This window comes from Hipposideros armiger, unplaced genomic scaffold (genome assembly GCF_001890085.2).
Source record: "Hipposideros armiger isolate ML-2016 unplaced genomic scaffold, ASM189008v1 scaffold_216, whole genome shotgun sequence".
NCBI lineage: Eukaryota > Metazoa > Chordata > Mammalia > Chiroptera > Hipposideridae > Hipposideros > Hipposideros armiger.
The window spans coordinates 1,258,528-1,282,685 of NW_017731566.1; the positions used below are offsets into that span (position 1 = coordinate 1,258,528).

Sequence of the window (24,158 nt, forward strand, 5' to 3'; positions counted from 1 at the left end):
GAGGGGGGTGTGCCTCTCCAAAGCCCAGGCCGAGGTATAGAAAAGGCCAAAATGAAAACCATGAACTAACTACGGGGGAGTTCCTGGAATTCTGAGGTCCCTTATCAGCCTACTTACTTTTCACAAACTTCCAGAGCCTCTGTCAGTTGCTTTACAAATTTTCTCCGGATTTTCTTGCCGTAATTAGCAGGAGGAATAGGGTAAAATTTTCTTGTTCCACCATGACAGACCTTATTTCTTTTTGCATTTCCTTGATTACTGCTATCCTTAAGCTGTTTCTTATATATCTGTTAATCCATGGTGTGCTGGTAAACTAGCTGTCAAAAAACTTTTTTCTAAGCCCTGATTTATAGATGATTTCTCTACTATAAAAACTCCCACCAGTGGCCAATTTCAAGCTCTTAATGTGACGTCACTGGACAAGGAGTAGAGGATGGACTGACATGAGCTAGGGCCATGCTGCCCAGCGCACAGCTGCCGTCTAGTAGTCCTGTGGACGACTGAGTCTGTTCCTACCCTTTGCCAATTTTCTTCAATTTGTGAGATAGAGTTTTCTTCCTGGTTTGTAAGAGTTTATTTTCTTTAATAGATTAATAATATCTATGCTTTTACAGTAATTTATTGTAAACCTGTTCCCTCATTTGTCTTTAATTTTATTGGTGATATTTTGGACAGAGCAGGAATTCCAGTTTTGAGTATTTAATCTATTATCTCTTGTGAATTCCCCCATTGCTTTTGTGCTTACAAAGTCCCCTCCCATTTCGGTATCCGTGAACACCCACCCGTAATTTCTTCTGTTTATTTTGTTGGCTAGTGACAGTTCTTTTGCATTTGTGTTTCTAAACCTAGCTTGGTGGAAGGCAGTGGGCACCTCATAAACTTTCTTGGATTATGGACTTATTTGAGAATCTGATGAAAGCTGTGAACCCTCAGAAAATGTGCCCATGCTCATATTTTGCACGCACGTTTCAGATACCCACAGAGACTGTAAGCCCCTTCCCCGTGGTGTCCCTTATCCTGAGCTTTCTTGTGTCTTCCTTTAAGCAACTTGTACCGTGTCGAGCTGGGACTGCCCCTGACAGGCTGTGTGATCCGAGGCAAGACATTTCTACTTGCTGGTGCCTTTTTTCCCACCAGCAGTGAATGCCTACAGAAGTGACTCCTTCAAGATTTCTTTTAAAGCAAGCCCTCAAAAAAATCTTCGTTCTGTTTTATGAAACTAAGGAAATGTTACCCTTTAAACATTAGTAACTGAAAAATCCATATTTCTCACTCCAGGCTGGTGTCTGTCTGGAGCTTTTCCGAGACATCTGATGTAGATTAAGCTCACGCTGTCTCCCCCATTGCACACAGGGAACTGGAATTAATTCCCTGCAGGTGTGGCGAATATTTGGAGGTGGCTCTCACTCGGCAGCACTGACATTTTGTCCTTTACAGCCCCCGCCCTGTGCCCTGCCCCAGCCCCACACGACATGACAAACACACCAACTCACCATCCAAACTTTCCTAAAGGAAAACGCTATCACAAACGCTACAGTATCGGTCAAGCTCCCATCTCAAAAGTCAGCGAGTTCTTTATAGAAAACACGTGACCTTTCCATCAGCTGTTCTGTTTGATTTTCTAAATCAAGGACAGCTGAAGGAACTCCCTCCCTTGTCGACAAACATACCTTCCCAAGTGGACTTTTGGCTTCATGGCGAAATGTCCCTAGGAATTCAAACTTCTCAACCTAACTCCTCAGCCTTGATTAAGGAAGCAATCTTTAACTTCCTTTTAATCCTGTCAGCTATTTTAGGGGAAAATAATTCATTGTATTCATCTAGCTGGGAACCAACTGCTACCAAGTTCTCCGCAACCACAACCTGAGCATGAAAGGCAAAGTGTAGGCTTGAGAGAAGGATAGTAAAATGATGAAAAATTAAATTAGAAAGGTCACCAGGTGTGTGATTGCCTACAATTGTGTGCCCAGGCAAGGAGCGTCACAGAATGTCTTCTCTGGGTGAGTGTTATATACCATTGCGTCAGCTCCAGCCTCTGGCGAACCCATGAGTGAGTGACACCCACCATGTCCTGTCCCCACAGCCCTGCTCAGCTCCTGTAGACTCCTGCCTCTGGCTTCTTTCATGGAGTCCGTCCATCTCATATTGGGTCTTCCTCTTTCCCTGCTGCCTCCTATTTTCCCCAGCGGTATTGTCTTTGCCATGGAATCTTGCCTTCTCTTGATGTGCCCGAAGTAGGACAGCTTCAGTGTTGTCGTTTTGCCTCCAGCGATGTTTCAGGTTTACTTTGCATGAGGACCCACTTGTTTATCTTTTGGGTGTCCCAGGCGTTTTGTTTTTCTTTTCTCTATGCTGGTTCCTTTACGGCATCCTTAAACCCTCCGGGAAGTGTGCTAAGCGTTCCAACCTAGTGTCCGTCCTGGGTTGTTGGAGGATGACGGAGACTAAGGGCAGATGTCCAGGGAGAGGACGACATCTCACAATGAGGTCCAAGATGCTAAGAGAGGACCCAGACGGCAACCTGGAGAGCAGGTCCAGGGTGGGAGGTGGCAGGCAGCCGCCAAGCACAGACACCCAGGGTTTGGGCATGGACGGTGTGTGCTACTGTCACACACGAGAGGGCCTCAAGTTACTAAATTTGAACTTAACAATAACTGTGACTCAAAAGACTAGAAAACAGGAGGACACTCAGGAGATATTCTTAAGTGTCAAATACCAGAGCATATAACTTTATTCCTGGAGGAGATAAGAGAAGAAATAGGGACTGACCCTTGGGGTTTTCACTAGATTTCTAAGACATATCTAACTGAAATTCTTTATGCAGATTATTCTGATTAATTGGTTTAATTTATTTAAAGTTTAAATAAAAACATGTTCAATGTCACATCTAAGATAGATTTCTCTGCTCACAGAAAATTATGTCTAGAGAAAGCTGTGCTAAGAAGTAGCAGATCGAAACGCAATTTTCTGCTGTCAAACTGAATTGTGCCACGATTCTAGATGGAGTGTAAGTGGTCCCTTCAACTCAGAGGTGGGCCATTCTTCTAAGGAGTAAAAAGTTCATGAAAGTGTTGCTCACTCAGCACTTATCTGTTTTTTGCTTTTTCTTTTTAAGGTTTGCCCCCATAAAATGGCATTTGAACTATACGTGCTGCTGTGTGGTCCGATTTGGCTTGGGGTTGTTTTTGTTTATTTTTGTAAGCCTTTAGTTTCCTGGAAAAATCTTAGGAAGTGGTTTTTCCTCCATTCAGGCTTATCAGTGAATATAATACTGAACTGGCTGAGGTTGTTTTTCCAGTTAGATTAGCGTCTTTAGTAGAACAATAGGAAGCGAAAAAGGATAACCAAGTGAGTCTCTGAGGCTGATTTTTGCTGAATCAAAGCCCCTTCCTGAAAAAGCTGATAGATCATGAGACTGTTCCTCAGCCCTGTTTCTGGCGCTTCTTGTCAGCCCTGCAGAAATTTCAGGAAAACAACAATGGCAGAATTCATTTCTATTTTTATTCTTAGAACCAAAGGGCATACTTTGTGTTTTGGATGCGAGTTTGGTTTTTTTGGTACAAGGAGCTTCTAGTTGTGTTCTAAATTGTCATAAAATATCAAACATTCACTGAGCATCAATTAGGTGCTTCACAAGCATTTCTAACCCTCCCAAGGAGCCTGGGAAGCAGATACGAGCATTTGACAGAGGACAGAACAAGGCACAGTGAGGTCAAATAGCTTGTGAGGCCCCCAGAGGTGGGAGAGCCAGGGTCAAACCCTCACTCTCTACCGGAAGTCCTACCATGGATGCGTGTGCGGCTGGACGGATGGAAGGGAAGGGAAGACGAAAATGCGGTGAAGACTGTCATGGTTGGCATTTTAGACCTCAGCAATCTTTAGTTCATTCCCCCCACTTTTGCCACAGAGACACAAGGTGATGACGGGCGGGAGGAGCTTTCAAGTCTGTAACAAGAGAATCTTGTGTTTCTCTTTTCTTCTGCTTGTCACACACACACACCCGTCATCCTTGTCTTAATGGGTCTTTCTTGGAGCCAGCGCTTGTTCAGAATCACAGCAGCAGTGGAATCTCTGTAGCATGGTACATGACGAAGGCTCTGGGCGTTTTCTGTAGAAGTAGAAATTTTCAGCTCAGTGTTTCGGACACACTCGCGTCGTTTCTCCTAATCAACACCTTCTCTGTAGAATATTCAACACACAGTATCTTGTAAAGCAAGACTGGCCAGCTGGTACAGTCTCTGCTGGCTAAGGAAACCCTGTAGGGCAATAGGCTTTGCTTGTGTAGCCACGGATTGGGGGCGGGGGTTGTCTGTTTCAAGGAGGTCCAAATTCCCCTCCCTCCTTGGACCCTCACAAAGCAGGGTGACTGATCGACACGGGCTGCAATTGGTAAGCACCCTCTCGACCCACTCATCAATGCTTTGTCAGGATGGGAATGTGAGCAAACAAGTTAATTTAGACCATTTAGAACAATCCGGTGAGAGCTGTTTGCTGAGTTGGAGCCCCCACTTTCAAAGTCCTCTGCAGCAGAAGGAATTCAGCATTCGAATGAATGGGCACCTGCCCGCTTCTGACCTCTGGGGCTGCCTGATATTTAAACCAGCACCCCCGGGATGATTTCGGTCCTCCTCACCAGAAATGCCAATACATAAGGAGAAAAGGAAATCCATTTGCCAAGGTGGTCTCCCAGGAAAGTGAGAAGAAATACAAGAAAAGTGATCTTTATAAAACCTTTCTTTGCTACAGGCAAACCAAAAGCTAGTAACTGAAAAGAAAGTGCTGGGACGCGTCCTTCGTGTCTGCCCTCTGCTGTCCCAATCTCAGCCTTTCTCTCAGGCGTTCCCTGAGACCACCTCCTCTGACAGGTCTCCTTGCTCACTTGCGGCTTGGCCTGGAGTTGCCTGTGCTGCCCCATTTCAGAAGGCACAGACGGAGCTAATCGTCTCCAGACACACCTACTTCCCATCCCTTGAACACAGTAGACGTGTAGGAAATATGCTGAATTGATGTGAATTTTAAATATTAACAAATAAGCCTTGTCAGTGTCAGTGATTCCCCATGGAGCCATCACATTTAATGAGTTAATAAAAATTTGAGTCACTTCCTCCTGCAAATCTAAAATGTAGCTACCAAGGTCTTGGGCTCCTGCTAACTTCTCCCTGCCACCTGCCCAGGACTTCCAGAAACTGTAAGTGAAATGTCTTTGGTCTCATATCATGCACTAATTATTCACGTGACAAATGCACCTAACGTCTGCTGCACGTGGAAGCCCCCCCCTATCTCCCTGGGGAAATATAACTTCAGAGGGAAATCACTCACGTGATTATAGTATTCAAAGAGGGTTGGTTTTCCACTCTCTTCTGTGACTATAAACACAAATTGTACATGAAAAAAACAGATGCTGGCTATTTTACCTTTATATTTTCTAATGGGTAACGTATGCCTATAATTAAAAATTCCAGCAGTGTGTTCAGAAAGCAGCTTCCCTCCCACCTCTGTGAGTGGGCTCCCTTCCCAGAAGTGATGGTTGGTACTAGGCTTTTGTAAAATACAACTTGGAATACAGTGAAAAGTCAACTCCACCTGTTTCTCACTGCAGAGTGAGAGATTATGGGGAATTTGGAGATTTTCAAATACTCAAAATTCCAGAGCAAAGTACATTGAAACCTTATCTGCCCATCACCCACCTTCAGCAACCTGCTATCACTCTTGTTTCTCTTAGGTCTTTATTTTGAATTTAAACTTTAGCGACAATGTATTTTCCCCACTTTGGCTTTTCCGTATCTGCTCTCTGCAGACCCACCTGATTCTTCTCCCTGGCTGTACAGTATCTCACTGGCGAGTCATCCCCTAAAGTATCTAGCCTGGCCCTTACTGATGGCCATAGGGGTTCTCTCCAACTATGTGTCACTTCAAGCACCCACCATCTTGCCCGGGCACCTCGGGCCCATGCCTGTGTATTCCTGGGAGCGCCACTGCTGCCCGCGGCCATGTACGTGGGAAAACCCCGTGGGTTAGGCAGACCTGCCTCTGAGGTCCCCATTTCTGTTCCCCAAGTCGGTACCAACACAGTGTGTTCAGACAGCTTTCTTCTCTTTGTGAATATGATAGGTATTAATAAAAAAATAAAATAAAAATGGTATCTACATTTTTCTTCCTAAAACTGACAGGGAGTATCTTTTGACAGCTCTCAGATCCATTTGTCTTCTGTTTCATGAGCTGTCTTTTCATCTCCTTGACCGTTTTTTATGTGTAGGAAGGCCAAATTTTTCTGTTTCTTTTACTTTCATGATCTTTTCCCACATTTAAATATTTAACCCACCTGCTATTTACTTTAGTGTGTAAAATGGAGTAGGAATCCAACTTTATTTTTTTAGATGACCACATATGTAATCCTCAACACCACTTACTGTTTTGTATACTTACTGGTTCTGTTTTCTTTATTAGATTTATCTGGTTTCTTCTCAACTCCACCTCACCCCCTTTTATTAGCTTTAGACCATGAAAGTGTTATTTTAATCGCCCCTCCACAAATTTGAAGTAATAACAGCCTCATTGGACTCTGTGATAATTAAATGAAAATACCTAATATTATTAGAATGTCTGTGTGTAATAGTCTAAGCTAAATAATACTTAATTTTTCCATTTTTCTAATTATTTTCTGCTATTATCTTACCATTTTCCTTTTCCTTTTTTCCTTATGTTTATTTTGTTTCTCTAACTTCTTAGACCCTTAACTCATTTTTATTCAGACTTTATTTTATTCACACTATATTAATATAAACATGTAAGTCTAGGAATTTCCCTGTAAATGCTGCATTACCTGTGCTCATTGGTTCTAATTTGTAGTGTTTTGATATTTATATTTTTTAAATAGTCTGTTTTCTCTTTTATTTTTCTCAAAAATTGAAATTATTTTTCTTGCTGTAAATTTTTAAAATATGGAAAAGTAATCTAAAATTCACTCACATTTATCTACCAATGTTATTTCTATGTTTTTCTATGTTATATGCATATTTATATTTCAGATATATAATATGCATATATTTTTTTAAAAAAAAGGATAAACAAAACAGTACAGATGAAGTCACAATGACTACCTTAGTCCCCCTCCAGATACAGTCACTATCCTGAGTTTGGTGTTGATTTTTTGTAGAACCTTTCCAATATTTTTACATAAATAGGTAGCCATGAACAGTCATGAACAGAAAAAATATATATAATTTTGTTTTTCAATTTACATAAATGGTATTAAACTATGCTTTGCTTCACAGAATTTGCATTTATTTTTTAATTTTTTTAATTTAAATTTTTTATTAGTTTCAGGTATACAAAACAACATAATAGATATTTAAACACCTCACAATGTAATAACCCCCTCCCCCAAGCTACTACCCCTCTGACATCGTATATGGCTGTTACAGTACCATCAACTATCTTCCCTATGTTGTACTCCACATCCCATGACCATATATATACCTATATATTTAGTTACAGTTGACATTCAATATCTGATTGATTGGTTGTCTCCATTTCGCTTAGGTTTTTTCCTGGAGCTTTGTTCTGTTCTTTCATTTGGGACATGTTTCTTTGCTCCCCATGTTGGCTGCCTCCCTGTGTTTGTTTCTATGTATTAGGTAGGGCTGCTATGTCTTCTGGTCTTGGTAGAGTGGCCTTATGTAGTAGGTGTGCTGTGGGGCTCAGTGGTGCAGTCTTTCTGGTCACCTGAGCCACGCACTCAAGGTGCATCCCTTGTGTGGGCTGTGTGGGCCTCCTCCTGTAGTTGAGCCTTGGTTGATAATTGCACATCAGTGGGAGGGACTGACCCTTGGGCTCACTGGTTGTGAGGACTGGCCTTGACTACAGTGGAAGAGTTGTTGTGCAGGGGCTGAGCCTACAGAGCGGGTTCGGCCTCAGGAGGACTCTGGTGCCGCCCGATCTGCCCACTGGGTGTGTCATACTGGGAGGTGGTTGGGTGATGCTGCAGCTCATTATGAAGCTGGCCACTGGGGGCGCCAGGCCCAGGACCACCTTGGATAGGATCCACTGTAGGTCTACTTCAGCCACAGCCCTGTGCCCCACCTGGGGCCACCCAGTGGGAGCCAGAAAGAAATCCACAGGTGGCTGCCACCTGTGCTGTGCTTGGAAGCACCTTAAGAGGCCAAGCCATGAACCAAGGCTGGCTGCCGCTAGTGCTGGCTTAGGGCTGCTCAGCCAGAGGTACAGGACACGCTCAAGCCGGATGCTGCTTGTCTGGGCTCTGCAAACCTTTGAGAGAGACCCTAGGAAAGTCCGCAGCTTGAGCCACGGCAGGCGGTCTACACGAAAAAGCCACTAAAAGCAGCCAGGTGTGCCCGGAAATTTGGGCGGGGCCAGATCTAAAATTGCCAGGGCGGGGCGAAGGAACAGCGGAGACTCAGAAATGGTGGCCACCTGTGCCTGCTCACCGGTAAGGGGGAGGGCCCAACAAAGTAACCATGGCCTCCGCCAGCTCCCCTGTCCAGGAGGAAGCCGCCTCTCCAGCCCCAGTCTCAAGCCAGATACCTCAGCTCCCCACCACATGTCCCTGCCACCTTTCCAGCTGCTGCCCTAGCACTGGAGCTCAGAGTGAGTGATTCTGTTGGTGGGTAAGTCCGCGCGTGGTCTATTTAAGAGGAGCGCCTGGGAGTGCAGCCACACTAACTCAGTCACAATCTCTGCTTTCACAGCCAGAAATGATGGGGACTTCTCTCCCCAGCACTGGAACCCAGGGCTGGAATCTCTTGCTCCTCTGGGGCATGGGGAGGGGACCCCCACAACCGAAATAGCCCTCCCAATCTTTAATGGTCACACGTGAGTGTGGGACCAGCCACTGCCGCGTCTCTGACCTCCCTGCCCATCTGGAGGTGGCTGCTTCTGCAAGTCTTTCATTGAAAGGCTTCAGTTCAGCTTGATTTTAGGCGAGTCTCAATAATGGTTGTTTTGTAGATTAGTTGTAATTATGATGTGGTTGTGAGAGAAGATAAACACAGCATTTACCTACGGTGCCATCTTGGTTGTCTTCCACAATTTGCGTTTATACGCAACTGTGTTTTACTTTTTCCCTTCTTTTATTGGGAAGCATGCACGTCACAGGGAAAAATGCCTAACACTTCACGAGCCCCGCGAGTCATCCCTGCACGGGGGCCATGCTGATCTCTGTATCGTTCCAATTTTCGTATATGTGCTGCTGAAGTAAGCACTTTTACCCTTATTCCTTGTTTCTAGAGGCTCTCTTTGGCTCTTCTGGAAATATGCTGGCTTGTCTTTTGTTTCTTTAACCATGGTGAGAAAATTTGCTCTAATCAAAATCGACAGTCTTTGTTTAGGTAAATTACTGCTGAGGCTTCTCACTCATGAGTCTTGGCTTCTTTGTGTGCTTTGTTATTTTTTATTGTGAGCTGCTCATTTTTCTGGAAAATTATCTGGAAAACGATCTGGGAGCTCTTTAGGGTCTAGAATGAAGGTGTGTTCCTCCAGAGAGGAGGTGTTTTGCCTCTGCCAGGTGCCCAGGTGCAGTGCCAGGTGTAGACCTCTTTAAATGGCTCGGGACTTACTAAGCCACCCAGGTGATGTGATTTTAGCTTCAGGTCCTCAGGGGCAATTTGCAGTTACAAGTTTACATTCCATTCTCTGTCTGGCCGGCACCAGGAAACCCTCTTTGTAGTCTCCTGGAGATAGACAGTAATATGCATTTACTGCTAGCACATTCTTACCTGAGGTTTACTGCTTTGCAGAGTCCAGTTTTGAGGAGGAAGAGTTAGGAAGAGAATGGTCTTCTGTTAAACATACTGGGGTTGACCTTTGACTCCTGTAGTCTTTATTGTGAGAGTATCAAACCGAAACCCAGGTTTCCCTAATTTGGCAAATCCCTGCAGCTGCGATCTACCCCTTCTCTCTCGGGGCTTCTTTTACTGAGATATTGGCCTGATAACATGTCACTACCTTATAGGTCTTCGACGCTTTTGAGAAAAAAATTTAAATATACTTTACCAACACTATCAGTGGTTTTAGAGAGACGGTAGGTCAAAATAACCCAGCCTGCCGTATTACTGGAGATGGAAGGCCCACCTCCTGACTTGGGCTAGTTCCATAGCATCCATGTAATTATAGTTGATAACATTTACATTGTGTTCTGTAGCCATAATCTCCACAATTTTGTTAGCCTTGGGTCCACACTGAAAGGATTCAGTGCTCACTGACAATCTTTTTTTGCCAACTATCCTTTCCTTTCCTGGCTGGCCGAAGTCCATTCTGCTGTAATTCCTTCCAGAAGAGCTCTTAGGAAGTATATTCTCTGAATTTTTGCATGTTCAAAGACCTTTGGCTGTTTATTTTTTCAGTGACAGTTTGGGCATAAAATTAGTGGATCATACTTTCCTTCCCTGAAAATCTTACACGCATGCTTCCTCTGTCTGCCCTGGAGAAATCATAAGCTAGTTTTTTCTTTTATTTTTGTGAGTGACTTGTTTGGGTCTGGATAATACTCACAATGCTGTATCCTTGAAGTGCAGTAGCTTTAATAAGTCTTAACACTGAATAGTCGGATGCATTGCCCCCAGGGAAACAGTGTGCTCTTTGAATATGAGGTCTGACAATTAAATTTTCAAACTTGTTGCAACGATGCTGCTAACATTTTTTGGTATCAGAGGGATTATTCATTATGAATTTGTACCAACTGGACAAACAGTTAACCAAGTTTACTATTTGGAAATGCTGAAAAGGCCGTGTGAAAAAGTTAGACGACCTGAACTTTTCGACAACAATTCATGGCTCTTGCATCACAATAATGCACCATCTCACACGGCACTGTCTGTGAGGGAGTTTTTAGCCAGTAAACAAATAACTGTATTGGAACACCCTCCCTCCTCACCTGATCTGGCCCCCAATGACTTCTTTCTTTACCCAAAGATAAAGGAAATATTGAAAGGAAGACAGTTTGATGACATTCAGGACATCAAGAGTAATATGACAACAGCTCTGATGGCCACTCCAGAAAGAGTTCCACAATTGCTTTGAAGGGTGGACTAGGCACTGGCATCAGTGCATAGCTTTCCAAGGGGAGCACTTGGAAGGTGACTGTGGTGATATTCAGCAATGAGGTATGTAGCACTTTTTCTAGGATGAGTTTGAGAACTTAATTGTCAGACCTTCACACATAGACTTGACTTTTTGCAAATTAAATCTGGGTATTTTTTTTCTATCTTACAATTTGCTAAGATTCCTTAAGTAACATCATCTGTGTACATGTTGTATTACCTTTGTGTATGGTCTTTATCTTTTACTGTCTACCCCCCTTGAACTCTTGCAAGCAGGACCCCCATAGTCTCGACTGGGTTTAGTGCTATCTTGGTCCTTGGTTTTCACCACTGTTTTGTTTCTTTCCCTTTTCTCTCAACTTTTGCTAGCTCCCTTTCATTTCCTTATGTATACATTTTTTTTTCAGGGTGGGTTCTCACTTTGCCTTTTGTTTATCATGGTTCCTCTTTCTTGCACTAGTTTAATGTGTCTAGACTCCTGTTTAAAGGAAGGGAGTCCTTCCTGGAAACACCTTGTTACAGGATGGGAGGGGGAGGGCGCGCCAGGCCAGTGCTCAGGGCCAGCTCCAAGGTGCCTGCCCCGCGGGGGCCACGGGACAAAGGGCTTTGAGAGATGATGATGATCTGACTTCCCCGCTTTCGGCACAGACTCGGCCAGGTCCCCCCACATCCCACCCTGCCCCCGCTCCAGGACTGCACAGGTGGCGGGACCATCTGGGCTACTACTTCTTCAGCCCAGACACATGGTCATCTGTTCACTGTCGCCTCCTGTTCCAAGCACAGGTGGATGTTTTGCCCTCTGCGCTCTGCCAGGTTGACCACAGCACGCAGCCCTTCTCCTGGTCTTTCCTCCCCTAGCCTGCTGGATACTTGGCACCCCTTTTCCATGTATTTGTTTGGGGTTAAAAGTTTTCCTCAAAGAGTTTTGCTCCTTTTTGTGCATTGCTTTACTGTTTTCGGGTACTTTCAGAAAGAAGGAACCAGGGACATCTTACAGCTAGGTGAAAAGTGTTCTTTTAAGAGAGCAGATTTGTCAAGATGCCCTGCTTTTCCTGAACAAAGAATACAAAGAATTTGAGGCATTTCTCTGGGAACCAGTTGTCCTTAGTGTTATCTCCAAGTGTATATTCCTCACAGGGCCCAGATAGGCTGAGCGTCAGTGTTTATGCTGCCCCAGTCCCGGCATGAGCCCGTCTGATCTCTGTGGCATCTCTGGCAGCTTCTTGTGATAACATCCCGTCTTCCTGTGGAGACCTCTCTGGACAAGCAGGATGCCTTTACTTTTGCTTGTCATGCAGAGGGAGATAACAGTTGAGAATTCTTGATGACGGTGCTCAAGGCAAAGGGCTATATTTGGATTTAGAAATTGTTCTCAGTCCTCCACAACATTTGAAATATGTGGCTCCTGTTAGAACGTGAGCATAAAATGGAGAACTGGGACAACTCTGTTTGGCAGCATATCTCCAATATCTAGAAGTTGAAAAGGGAGAAGAACAGGGGGGTCTGAATGCCTTGCTTTCTTGTTTAAAATGAAAATAGGACTAAAGGAATCTGCATTGAGTGTGAGCAGCTGGGTGTGGGGTCATTTCTCAGCTCCCTTCAGATGACTTTGTGGCCAGGCTGGGCGGGACCTCTCTGGGGAGCCCATGTTCAGGGTTTGCAAAGGCAGCATGAAAAGCAACGCCTGAGAAGGAATGCAGAAACTCTACCCCTCCCTCCAAGGTCAAAGTGTGTGCTGCGGTACTTCTTCCTGAATGTTTTGTGGTTCCACATCTCCATGCTGACATCTGAGGGGGAGATGCATCACCTTTCACTAGCCCCACTCCACTGTGCCACTTTGTCCCAGGTGGGCCCGGTGGGAAGCCGGCATCTTACCTGGGGCAGCATCTGTGAGTGTGTCCTGTTTCATGGTCCTGTCAAAACCACATGGCCATGGCAGGAGGAAGTGGACTGGCACCTTCGCTGATCCCCACGGTGGCAGTCAGAATTTTCAGTCTCAACTGTTTGGGCTTTTATCACTATGGTGACCACATAATTTATCCTCTAAACCAGGCCACATCTGAGAGAGTGTGATTAATAATTAAACAGGGCCATAAACATACATTGGGATAGCCCAGGCAAACCAGGATGAATGGCCAGGCCAAGTTCCCATGATAAATCCAAATATACTGTGATACAATATAACATATCTCATTTTTTTCTCCAGCACTGCAATAAAAACCTGCCGTTATCTTTATTGCCAAGTCTAGATACTTATTATACTTAGTAGCAAAACTAGTATCATTTAGTAATGAATTATTTAATCCTCAAAGTCTTTCAATTTTATGGGTACATTCATTCATTTCTACATTAGACACTAATATCTTTCTCAGTTTTCTGCCACCTAATAGGAAATGGAGTTCAGTTTATTGCCACGGTTTATTACCCAGAGTTTCTTGGTAGGGTTATGGTGCTTTTAGATGGTAAATTTACTCCACCAGCGGTCAGATGGCAGTCTGCTGCCCTGGAGACCGTGTGCCAGGGCTGGTGCTGAGAGCGTGACTTTGGTACAGAAATGCACAGATAAATAACATCTCATGTAATCCTCACCTCAGCCCCACGTGGGAGGGACTGTTACCATTCTCTCCCTGCAACTTAAAGAAGTTAAATAACTGACGTGCGCTTACAGAGCTGCTGAGCGCAGAACCTGGATGACTGCAAACAGCCACATTCTGGGGTCTTTATTCTTAGTCAAGGAATGTGTTCCGTTTTCTAGTCAAGCCTGTTGTTTCCTTTCATGAGACCTGATGTAGAAGTGTCACTCTCGGGTCTGTCCCTGCTCAGTGGTTCTTTCCCCTCTCACTTTGCCCACTGTCTCAAGGGGGCAGGTTTTCCATACAGCTGTGCGAGCTTTCTCTGCTTCACACACATGTTCAGTGGTGATGGTGCTGCGCTGTCCTTCCGGCTGAGCGCCACTTGCTGAGGAAATGTCATTCTCGTGGGATAAGTACCGCGAGAAATTCAACTCACGTGTCTTCACCTGGAGGCTTCCTGGATGTATGGAATAGAGTCCTAGGACAACTAATGAGATTGCTTATCAGGGTGGCCTGTCTCCCTTGAGGTTCTAGCACCATTTGCCCCCGACTTTCTGTGAGTTCATGAGTGCTTCTGAGGACCAGAGCCCCATATTCACCCTGCGCCCCAGATGAGAACACTGTCACCACTGACCGACTCCCCAGCCGGCCCCAGGGACCTGCCCTCCCACGGGTGGCCAAGGAAGAGGTCCCCCAAAAGCAAGTGACTTGTGATTTCACTGTTATATACTGTTTCTAATGTCTTTCTCATATTCCCTTTCTTTTTTAAACTTGTGGCATGAGGGAACACTGTTATTAATAATTGTTATCTGTGTTCTGGGACCTCCTGGTGCATTATTTTATTTAGTCAGCATTACAGCGCTATGAGATAGGCCTTGTTTTTGCCCATTGTACAGAGGGAGAAGTTGAGGCTCAGAAGGGTCATGTGACTTGCACAAGTCTGAAAGCATTGGTCTTCGGATAAAACTCAGAGTAGAGTAACTCCCAAGTTCAAGCTTTGCCCTTTATGCTCTTCTATTTGCCGACTCCCTAGCTGGGCTCTGGTCAATGTCATGCCCTCTTCTTAGCTTCCTTGGAGAGCTATACCCATCCCTCAAGCCACTGTGTCTTGGGTTTTCCTTCTGGGCCTCGTTGTCCAGGTCAGTTTGAGCTAATTATTAAAGAGTGTTTTGGTAGGCGTACGTTAGTGCCTTTCATTGCTCAATCTGGACCAACATTTGGCACAGTGACCCTACACTGAGGGATGGTGACCAGCCTCGTTAGCTAACGCATCCACAGTTGAATGAGTTCTATTATAGGATCCTGGGAAATCTGAAGACACAGGAATGTGATGTTTAAGAAGATTGTCACCAACTTCTCATTTTAGGCCTTTACAAATTGAAATGAAGCCAAAAGACACGGGCAAGTTTAATCCCCTGGGTTAAATACCGCATCCCCTGCCTGTCCCCCAAGGCCAGTGCACAGCACGGCATCTGTGTGTCTGTACCTGTGTCATCCTGTGAAGGGCTCTGAAATGTGAGAGAAGATTTTGGCAAGCAGATTACCAAAGGCCAGCCCTGCCGCCACCTCCCACCCCTCCACCCTCACCCCACTCCCAGGATGGTGCGAGGATTCAGAAAGTTCACTCAGGAAATAAGACTGCACTGCACAGCAAGTTACCGTCCTCCATGCCCCACTTTTCAGGGCATTCTGACGGCTCCTGCAGTCAGTGTCTTGTCCCAGTTCACAGAGACAAGTGATCATGCATAATCATGTGCTTTACTGCAGGGAACTCGTAAGCCGAACCCTCCTCAGAAGCCTCTGCCTGCGGACCCTTTGAGCAAGACGACCCGGCCCGCCAATGCCTCAGCCAGGACCCTGGGACCGCAGGAGTCTGGGCTCTGCCTGGCGCCCATCAGGTTGGTGTGATGCAGACACACCTGTCCTCTTCTCCCCCAAACTGTGTGGGGCAGCTGCATCAGTGCTTTTCAGACCACGTCAGGACGGGGGTGCTGGGGGACAGTCTAGGCTTCCTGTACTCCCCACAGCTGGGAACAAAATAAACAGATGCACAGGCAACTATAAAAATATCCAGGAGGCAATTGTGAGCTTATAATCACAGGCATCATCATGTGAGTCTTAGCAATAGCCCCAGTGTGCCTAAGAGATCAAAGCAAGACCCAGGAGCACTAGACAGTGTACCCCGGAAAGCTGAGGCTATTGAGGCCAGGCCACGTGCCCCAAAGAGACAAAGAAGAAAACTCCCAAATGGTGTGATATTATGAAGGGTGGACACATACCTCCAAAAAACCTCTGCCCAATCCCTGGGGTCCTGAAAAGTGAGGTGGGGATGGCGGGTCATAGATGAAACAGGAGAACTCTAAGGGGTCACGCTACCAAAGCTGGTCGGAGACCTGACATAAGTGGGAGTGTCTCTGGACAACTAACAAAAGAGTCACCCTGAGACCTTTCTGCAGCTGGGGTCATCTTACACTGTCCCACAGAGCAGGAGGAAGGCCTAGTCCTGAATCCTAACTTACACAGGAGGTAAGCCCAATGGTGTGCTGCAGCCAGCCCACACTGGTTTTCGAGAGCTATTAAATTTGCAGGAATTTTGTTAGCCAGGTGTTAAACCTAGCCACTCTTAAATTTTTAAATTACATACTTACAGCGATATAAATTATATTTTGAAACAAATGTGATAAATGCCCAAAACGCCTCCCTTCCATTTCTTTTTAACTATGTTTTACTATTACCTATGCTCTTGGGGTTACCTGCATCAGTTGTTCCTGTATGGTGGAAATACTACATAACAGTGGCCACAGCCCATCTCTTCCACGTGCCGCCGCCTCACGTTGGTAACCTGGGTAATGAACCCATGGAAATAGGCAAACGCTACAAATCAGGCCCTCCTCCCTTGCCGCGGTGGGTACTTAAACATGTACCAGCGTGCAGGTGGGCTAACTGCTCAGCCAAGGCACTCTTCTGTCACACATGCCCCCGTGGCAGGGAGCTTGATTTGCAAGCTATAAAGAGCGAAAGGTAGCGTGTTGGCCAGGCCCTGGGTTCAATAATTCAGTATCTCTGAAGGGGGAAGGCACACATCAGTGGTTTCATTACAGCTTTGGGGAAAAATGCTTGGCTTGTGACAGAGATAGCTGCCTAATAAATCTCAGAGATAAAGCCGGTCAAGGGTCAGGACAGTGGTCTAACTCCCGACTGCATAAAGACAGAAAAATTGCAGAGCATCCTAATTATTTCATTGTGGTTTGTATGCTGATCTTAAAGTTACTTTTCTTGTTCCAAAGAAAAAGCTCTACTTTACATGGACATGACGAAGGGAAGGCCTTCAAGCAGTGGCCTATCTTACTGCTGTCACCAGTGTAAGCCAGGTTTGGTCTTGTCCCGGGAGGAGAAGAGTTTGCACAGTCCCTTTGTGGGGATCCCACATGCCTGCCTTTGCACCCCGGAACTGCACCATTGAGTGCAGCAGCCGCAGGCACCCTGTGGCTGGTAATAAATGACATAGGCTGTCAGCACGAATACACACTGGATTGTGAAGACCTCATACCCCCAAAATGTCAACTGTCAGTAACGTTATGTTGAAACACTGCTACTCTGGGTATATTTATCGGTGAAGTGAAATTGATTACTAAAGTTAGTTTCACCTATTTTTCACTTTTTTTCCCATGGCTACTAGAAAATGTTAAATTACACATGGGGTTCCCATCACATTACTAGTGGATGGTGCTCATCTAGAGCCCCCCTGTGGATGGGAGGTGTCAGACATCACCAACCGCAGGACGTCCTGGGCCCTTGTGATCTGTGACCCCTGCTGACACCAAGAGCAGCCTTCAGATCCTGGATGAAGGGGTGGGATCTCATCCCGGAAGTGCAGGAAGAGACATCCAAACCCAGACATCCGTACCTGCAGATACCGCTTTCAAGTCCTCTGACTACGGTTTTGTTTCTGTCCTTTCTCAATGCAGACCAGCTCCTAAACGTCCACACCAAGTGCCCAGACCCACCCATACCGCCTACACCAAGTGAGAAGAAGCAAGCCAACACTTTTTCAACAGTGAAGACAGAAGTTTGCACTATCTTTCAACTCCAGTTGGAGTTATTGATTTTTGTACCAACTTTTAGAATTTTTTTAATGTTTAAAACACCATTACTTTAAGAACTTCGAGCTACTGCCGTCGGTGCTGTGCTGTGCTATGGTGCTCTGTATACTTGCTCAGGTACTTGTAAATTATTAATTTATGCAGAATGCTTGCTACAGTGCAGTGCGCTGTAGGAAGCGGTTTTTTTTTTTACCATCACTGAGTTTTCCATGGAAGGAAGGCTTCTTGTGCTTTTCATAGTTTAGTGAACTTGAAATATCATGCTTTCTGGGATTCTGGACAGGATGTTTACTTTCTGATCAAGGCTTTATGGGAGAGCAACCCCCCAGCTACCCAAAGCTGTGGTTATGGTACCAGACACAGCTCAAGAGACCCCAGGTAGAACCCTGAGTGATTTTCTGGAACCCCTCATCTTAGGCCGGGGGCTTCAGGTCCAGGCTGTGCTTGGTTTTCAGGGAGCCCCTGGGCCCCGTCGTAGCTGACAGGCTGGCCCACCAGGGGCTACTCCTTGAAGCTCCAGGATAGCGGGTAAGGATGTGGCTTCCGGTGGGGACGCTTTGGAGAGACGCTGGGTTTCAGAGAGGAATTTTCAGGTGCGGCTAGGCTACCCCAGGATAGAGGCTGGAACACAAGGCCAGACAGAAACTTGACCTTGAGCTCCCTGGCCACGAGCATATTTGGAGAGCAGCCAAAACAGCCTGCTTGATAGAAACACCAAATCCATCTTTTCCTGGCTGCCCTTTACAGAGTGCTGGCATCAGCACCTGACTTGGATTGGGAAATGTGGTGTTTCTATAAGGAGCTACTGCCCGGGCACTGCAAGCCTCCATCTCCCTGTCCTGTTTGGCGCTAAGCAAATTACCACCTTGTCTTCTCCACTGTAACACAATGATTCTCTGTTCAGACAGACAGATGAGGCTTTTTGTGGGACCATAACTGTTTTCAGATGTGAACCAGTAACCAGATCTAGTGAATCAACTCTGTAGATAAAAAGCTCCCTTTACGGCAAGATTCAACTTATTCAAAATTAGGCAGAATCCCTATGCTTGCAAAAACTACAGCCCAATGGACGCTGTGCTCACTGGTATCAGCTATGTCTGCTGTCCTTGTTAGTACATATTAGACAAAGGACCATAGGTTACTAGTAAATTCTTTTGGGGGTATCCTATTTTCCCCAGTTGGCTGCAGGAATTTTTAAAAGGTGTTTTTAGCATAAAGTCGGAATCTATTAAAAACTTGCAACCTACCTGTTGAGCATCACAGACTGTGATAAGGAAATCAATTTCCCAATCCTAAATATTCACAAAATGCAGTCTTGGGTAGCATCCCCGACAACCTTTTACCCTCCAGATGTCTGACTTGGGGAGCCATTTTCAGGAGGAGAGCTTGAAGATGCCTGTATCTAATGGCACGAAAGCTACAAAACACCCAGACAAGGGAAAATGCCATTATGCCTCCATCTTCCTAGTGGGTCTCACATGTGACTAGTTTTTATATTATCATAAAACAGAGTGAATTATGGAACTAAAGACTTCATTGGGGTCAATTTCAATGGTTTTTCTATGACTTGAAGTAGAAAGACAAAACGTACCAAGAACCTTGGTATGCCTTCCTGAAAACAAGACTGCATTTTAACTGTCCCGGTGTGTCCCCAGCATATCTAGGCAAAATGGTATTCATGATCCTGGGTAAACTAAATAAGTCCCTGTCCCAAACACACACAAAAGGGAATCCAACTCTGATACATTCCAACTCCTGTAGCATGTTTCTGTTTATTATACAATTATTAATTTCTTAAAAATGTAAAGTCATGTTAGAAAATATTACTGCTGATGAGCACATACAGAATTACTGTGATTGCTATTACATGTGGTAATTGTATTAAGGCCAAAACATATACTATTGAAGTTTACAGAATTTTTATGGTGCATTACGTGGGTATTGTCTTTATAGATGTCCAACTCCTTACATCTGGCATTTTAGCCCCTCCTCCTAATGCGAGGGAGAGGATGTGAACTTTTTTTTTTCTTGTCTGTCCTTCGCTATAATTCCTGTGCTTCTATTTCAGAGAACCAGGAATCGTTTGCTATTAAAGGAGGTTAACGCTGTGATCTTAACACCATGTCATCAGTGGTCACTTACTGGCTGCCGCTGATGATACTTGTACATTCTTATCTCTGCAGTACTAATTGTTTTTATAGAGCCATGCAATTTATTTCTGGATAAGAACATATTTAAATCTAATGTCCCCTTACAATAGACAGATAATATCAAAGGAATACTACTTCCACGGTGCAGTATTTATCAAATGAGACATATTTAGCAATAACTTCCATTTTAATATCACTTAGGAAAGGACGCAATAGCCAGGTTTTTTGCGGGGAGGAGGTATTCCTCCCTCTTTTTATATCCTCATAGATGATGGAAACAAAAATCCATACTGATATGTCAATGGCTGCCTATTTTGAATATTGTTAAAAATTTTATAGGCATGAATAATAGAGTTGATTTGCGTTTACAAGGCCGTCACTGAGAAAGTCAATGTGCCTAGACACACAGTAGGTCCTGAGGGTCATCACTTTTCTTCATCTTATTATGGTTGTGAGGTCTATGACCCCACTTTACTGGGAAGTATACTGCTAATCTCCCAGGCATTCTATTTAAAACTTTATCTCCTGAAATTTTTTTTGTAACAGTTTGTTTCCCTGACACATGGAATCAGATGTGTAGCAACCGAAAGAAACAATGCATAACATTTTCCATTGTCAAAATATGCACACAGAGGTTACGCTTCCCCGTGGGAATTTTTCCAGCTCACACATGTGGGATGACATCACAGAACCACAAAAGCAACAAATTAAACTACATGAGAATAAATACTCCTGACTAGTCTCAGAGGGGACATTTTTATGCCTTCTTAACTTTATGAGGAATTCTCAGGCTGAAACCAGAGGCTATTGTTCTCTGGCAAATCAATACAGTACATCAATGTATCCCCGAGAAGAAAATCAGCTAAAACTCTGAGCGGTGTCAGACTGTTAGGAGCCTGTGATCTCCCATGGTGCTAGCGAGAGCCCACTGCTGGGCCAGATAGAATGCCCCAGCATCTGTGCCACCTCGCGACTGATGTTTACTGAGCACGCTGAGCCAACGAGACCTGACAACTGCACAGGCATGGCGCCTGGGCAGCCGGGCTGGGTCTCTCTCATGCAGCCTCGCCCTGTGCAGACTTTCCTCACGAGGCTTATTTCATGTAAAACTGTTGCTATGGAGTCTCACCTGGTGTTCTGAGAGCAGGAAGCCCAGGGCACACGTGGTCGGGAGGTCCTTCCTCACTGCTGTCACACGACCCCAGCCAAACACAAGTGACACAGATAAACATTACACCAACCCTCCCAGAAGTCTCCCAGTGCTGACACTGACCCCCAGGCGTGACTCTCAGGCTGTGGCTTCCACACACTATGGGTGACATCGCAGTGGGCGACACTGCAGGTACCATCTTGTGTCCTCCTCACCGCCTCAGAGGCCAGCCCTGCACTCCCACACTTACTTCCCGTGACTCATGAGCAGGCCCATAACCCCATCCGGACATGGAGCCAAGGCTAACACACATCTCTCTGCCTGTCCCTGTCACCTGTGCACAAGTCCCTTTCCCACGTCAGACCCTGTGCTGATGCCTCTCCAATCTCGGATGAATCTGTGTTCATAGCTCCTTTGGGTCAGCCAAAGTGGTGACTGCTGCAGCGTGTGGCTGCCCCAAGTCCACCCCTTGCCCACCCAAAGCCCAGCCTTCTCCAGGGCTGCAGCTCGGAGCCACCCCACCAGTTACCCCACCCGCCTCGAACCCAGCAGAGCCCCTCCCAGAGGCACATCACCCCATAGTGACCTCCGGCCTAAAGACTTATTCTAATTGCAAGGGGGAGCGGGCCATAGAAAATCAGTGTACCTGTAGCCGCAAAATCCTCCGGCCTTACCCTATGGTTCCCATTGGCATCTATTTCTTTTAAGCCAATCTGAAAACTCTGATAGTGATATAAGTAACACATTAAGACAGACTGGTGAGCCTCAGGCTGAGGGTGCTCCCAGAAGCCACTCACCTACTGAAGGAGCTGTTTCCCGCCTTTCATCAAGAAGACCCCCTCTTTACTTTGGGGACAGCAGGGGCCTTACAGTCCAGCCATTCAGAACCTGTTTCCTGTGAGAGAAGCTAGAAAGAACACTTGTGTAAAATTGTTATAATGTTCAAGTCATAGCCGGAAGATTTAACACAATTAAAGGAATCCTCAGTGTGATTCCACTCTTCCAGGTTGAACGCTCTATAACCAACCTGATTTCCCATCTTCAAAAGCCATGCCCTATATCCGCCCTGTGCTTCTCCTTCCATAAAAAAAAATCTCTTAGTCCTCAATTTAGCACATTTACATCCAGACAAAAGAATACATATCATGTGATCATGTTTAGTTTTACAAAGAAGTGGAATGACCTCTGTGTCCATGGCCTATAAGCAGTGATAGAAAAAAATACATCAGATTAGTAAGACAGAAAAATCCTCGAAGCGTCCCAGGCAGGACGAGTCATGGCAGCGCTAACGTTCTCTTATACCTTCGGAGGCTGGAGGGAAGGGCCATTGTTGGAATGTGTGTGGCAACATAACTCTTTAACACTTGGCTACAGGCCACTCAGCACAGTGCAAACTTATAGCTACTAAACCAGTACATTAACTTTATAGTGCTTCATCCATTTATAATGCTTTGGTTTGCTAATTTTTTTTCCACATACCTTTTTATGTTACAGTCCATTACTTTTGTACACATTTCTCATATTGGGGGTTCTCCAGGTAACACAACCTGCTATTTCCGTAGAAAAGTCATTGTTAAGCATATTATATCCAATAAATGCTATACAGGTAAATATAAAGACGTGTCTCATTCATTACTGAGAATGTTACAAGAACGGGGAGGGGGAACCCTCATGTAGAAAAGCGCATCTATTATCATTCATTTATAGATGCAGAAGGAAATTTGGGAACTCTACCTAAGAACTAAGAATGCTGAGCTGGGGTCGGGATGCAATCGATGTGAAACAGTCAGATAATAAGACAGAGGGAAAAAGACGTTTTCACACACCCGGGGCAGGGGAGGGGAGAACCTGATACTTTTTTTGAACAATGTGAATGCATAAACTAGCAAAATAATTTTTTTAAAACTCACCTTATTTACAGAAGAGGTAAATTCAAAAAGCAAGCCAGCAAGGGTAGAAACATTCACATGAGACTTAACCAGAATGAAAATCTAAGTGTAACAGAAATCTATTTACAATTTAAAACAAAATAGCATTCAACTTCGTGAAGCAAATACAAAGAAAACTAGATATACCAAAAGGTAATGCAGTCTTTATATTCTTGCCACTCTCCACCCATGACAAAGCAAGTAGGCAAAAAATAAGTCTATAGAAAACTTCAAACAGAGTTAATAATGCAGATCAAATTGATATTTTTCAAATAGAATATTTCAAACATAATCTACCTTCTTTCAATGAGCCTCTGGGAAAAAAATTATAAAGGTGCAAAAAAAATGTATACACATTTTAAGAAAGGAACAAACTAATAAAATGATGTGATGGTAACCACTTTGAGCACCTCTTGTAATTGCAGAAGTCAAATGTGACTTGTATTCATCTCTTATTTTTGGTATATATTGAGTATTACAATTGTAATACAGTTTTTTCCTTTCTTAAAATGTGTATACATTTTAAGAATATAATTTTATATATAATTTTATAATGTATAATTATAATTTATAATATATAATTATTATAATTATAGAATATAATTTTATAAATTTAAGAATATAATTTTAAGTATATATTTTTTTGGCACCCTCTGAGGGTACCAAATATATATATACTATATATATACTACATATAGTATATATATAAATATACATACCAAATATATATTTATATATTATATATGTATATATCATATATATTTATATATTAGTTATATATTATATATATTTATATATATAACATTTTATATATTAAGCCTCAAAATAAACTCAAATTTCAAATGCCACAAATTCTCACGATTATAATGCAGTAAAAGTAGAAAAAAAATTCTTCGCCCTAGAAATTTAAAGCTTCTTGAGTCAAAGATGAATTGCAGATTATGTAGCAAATAATGAAACCACGTGAAACAGCACACTCTACAACTGTGTTTCTCATACTCCTTGAATTTTAATAACTCGCCTGGGATGCTTGTTAAAATCCATTTTTCCTGTCCTTTACCTGGAGATTTCACATTCAGGGAGCCTGAGATGGGGCCTAGAGGTTCAGCTTTAAAAGTGCCCCCAACTCAATCTTCTCATCAGGAAAGTTTAGGAAACTTCTTACGGGAATACAGCTAATGCAGTGCTGAGGGGAAA

The 24,158-nt window shown here is 44.2% G+C and overlaps 1 protein-coding gene across 1 annotated transcript in view; it reads left to right on the forward strand.

Moving 5' to 3' along the window:
• The window catches only part of ADAM12 (ADAM metallopeptidase domain 12), a 309,331-nt gene extending 286,681 nt beyond the window's left edge, over positions 1–22,650 (forward strand). Inside the window, exons 22-23 of the mRNA XM_019654224.1 lie at positions 15,398–15,528; positions 17,599–22,650. Of these exons, the coding sequence (XP_019509769.1) occupies positions 15,398–15,528; positions 17,599–17,659 (192 nt within the window). The 3' untranslated portion in view covers positions 17,660–22,650. The remainder of the gene's footprint in view (positions 1–15,397; positions 15,529–17,598) is intronic.
• Positions 22,651–24,158: the final 1,508 nt, after the last annotated feature.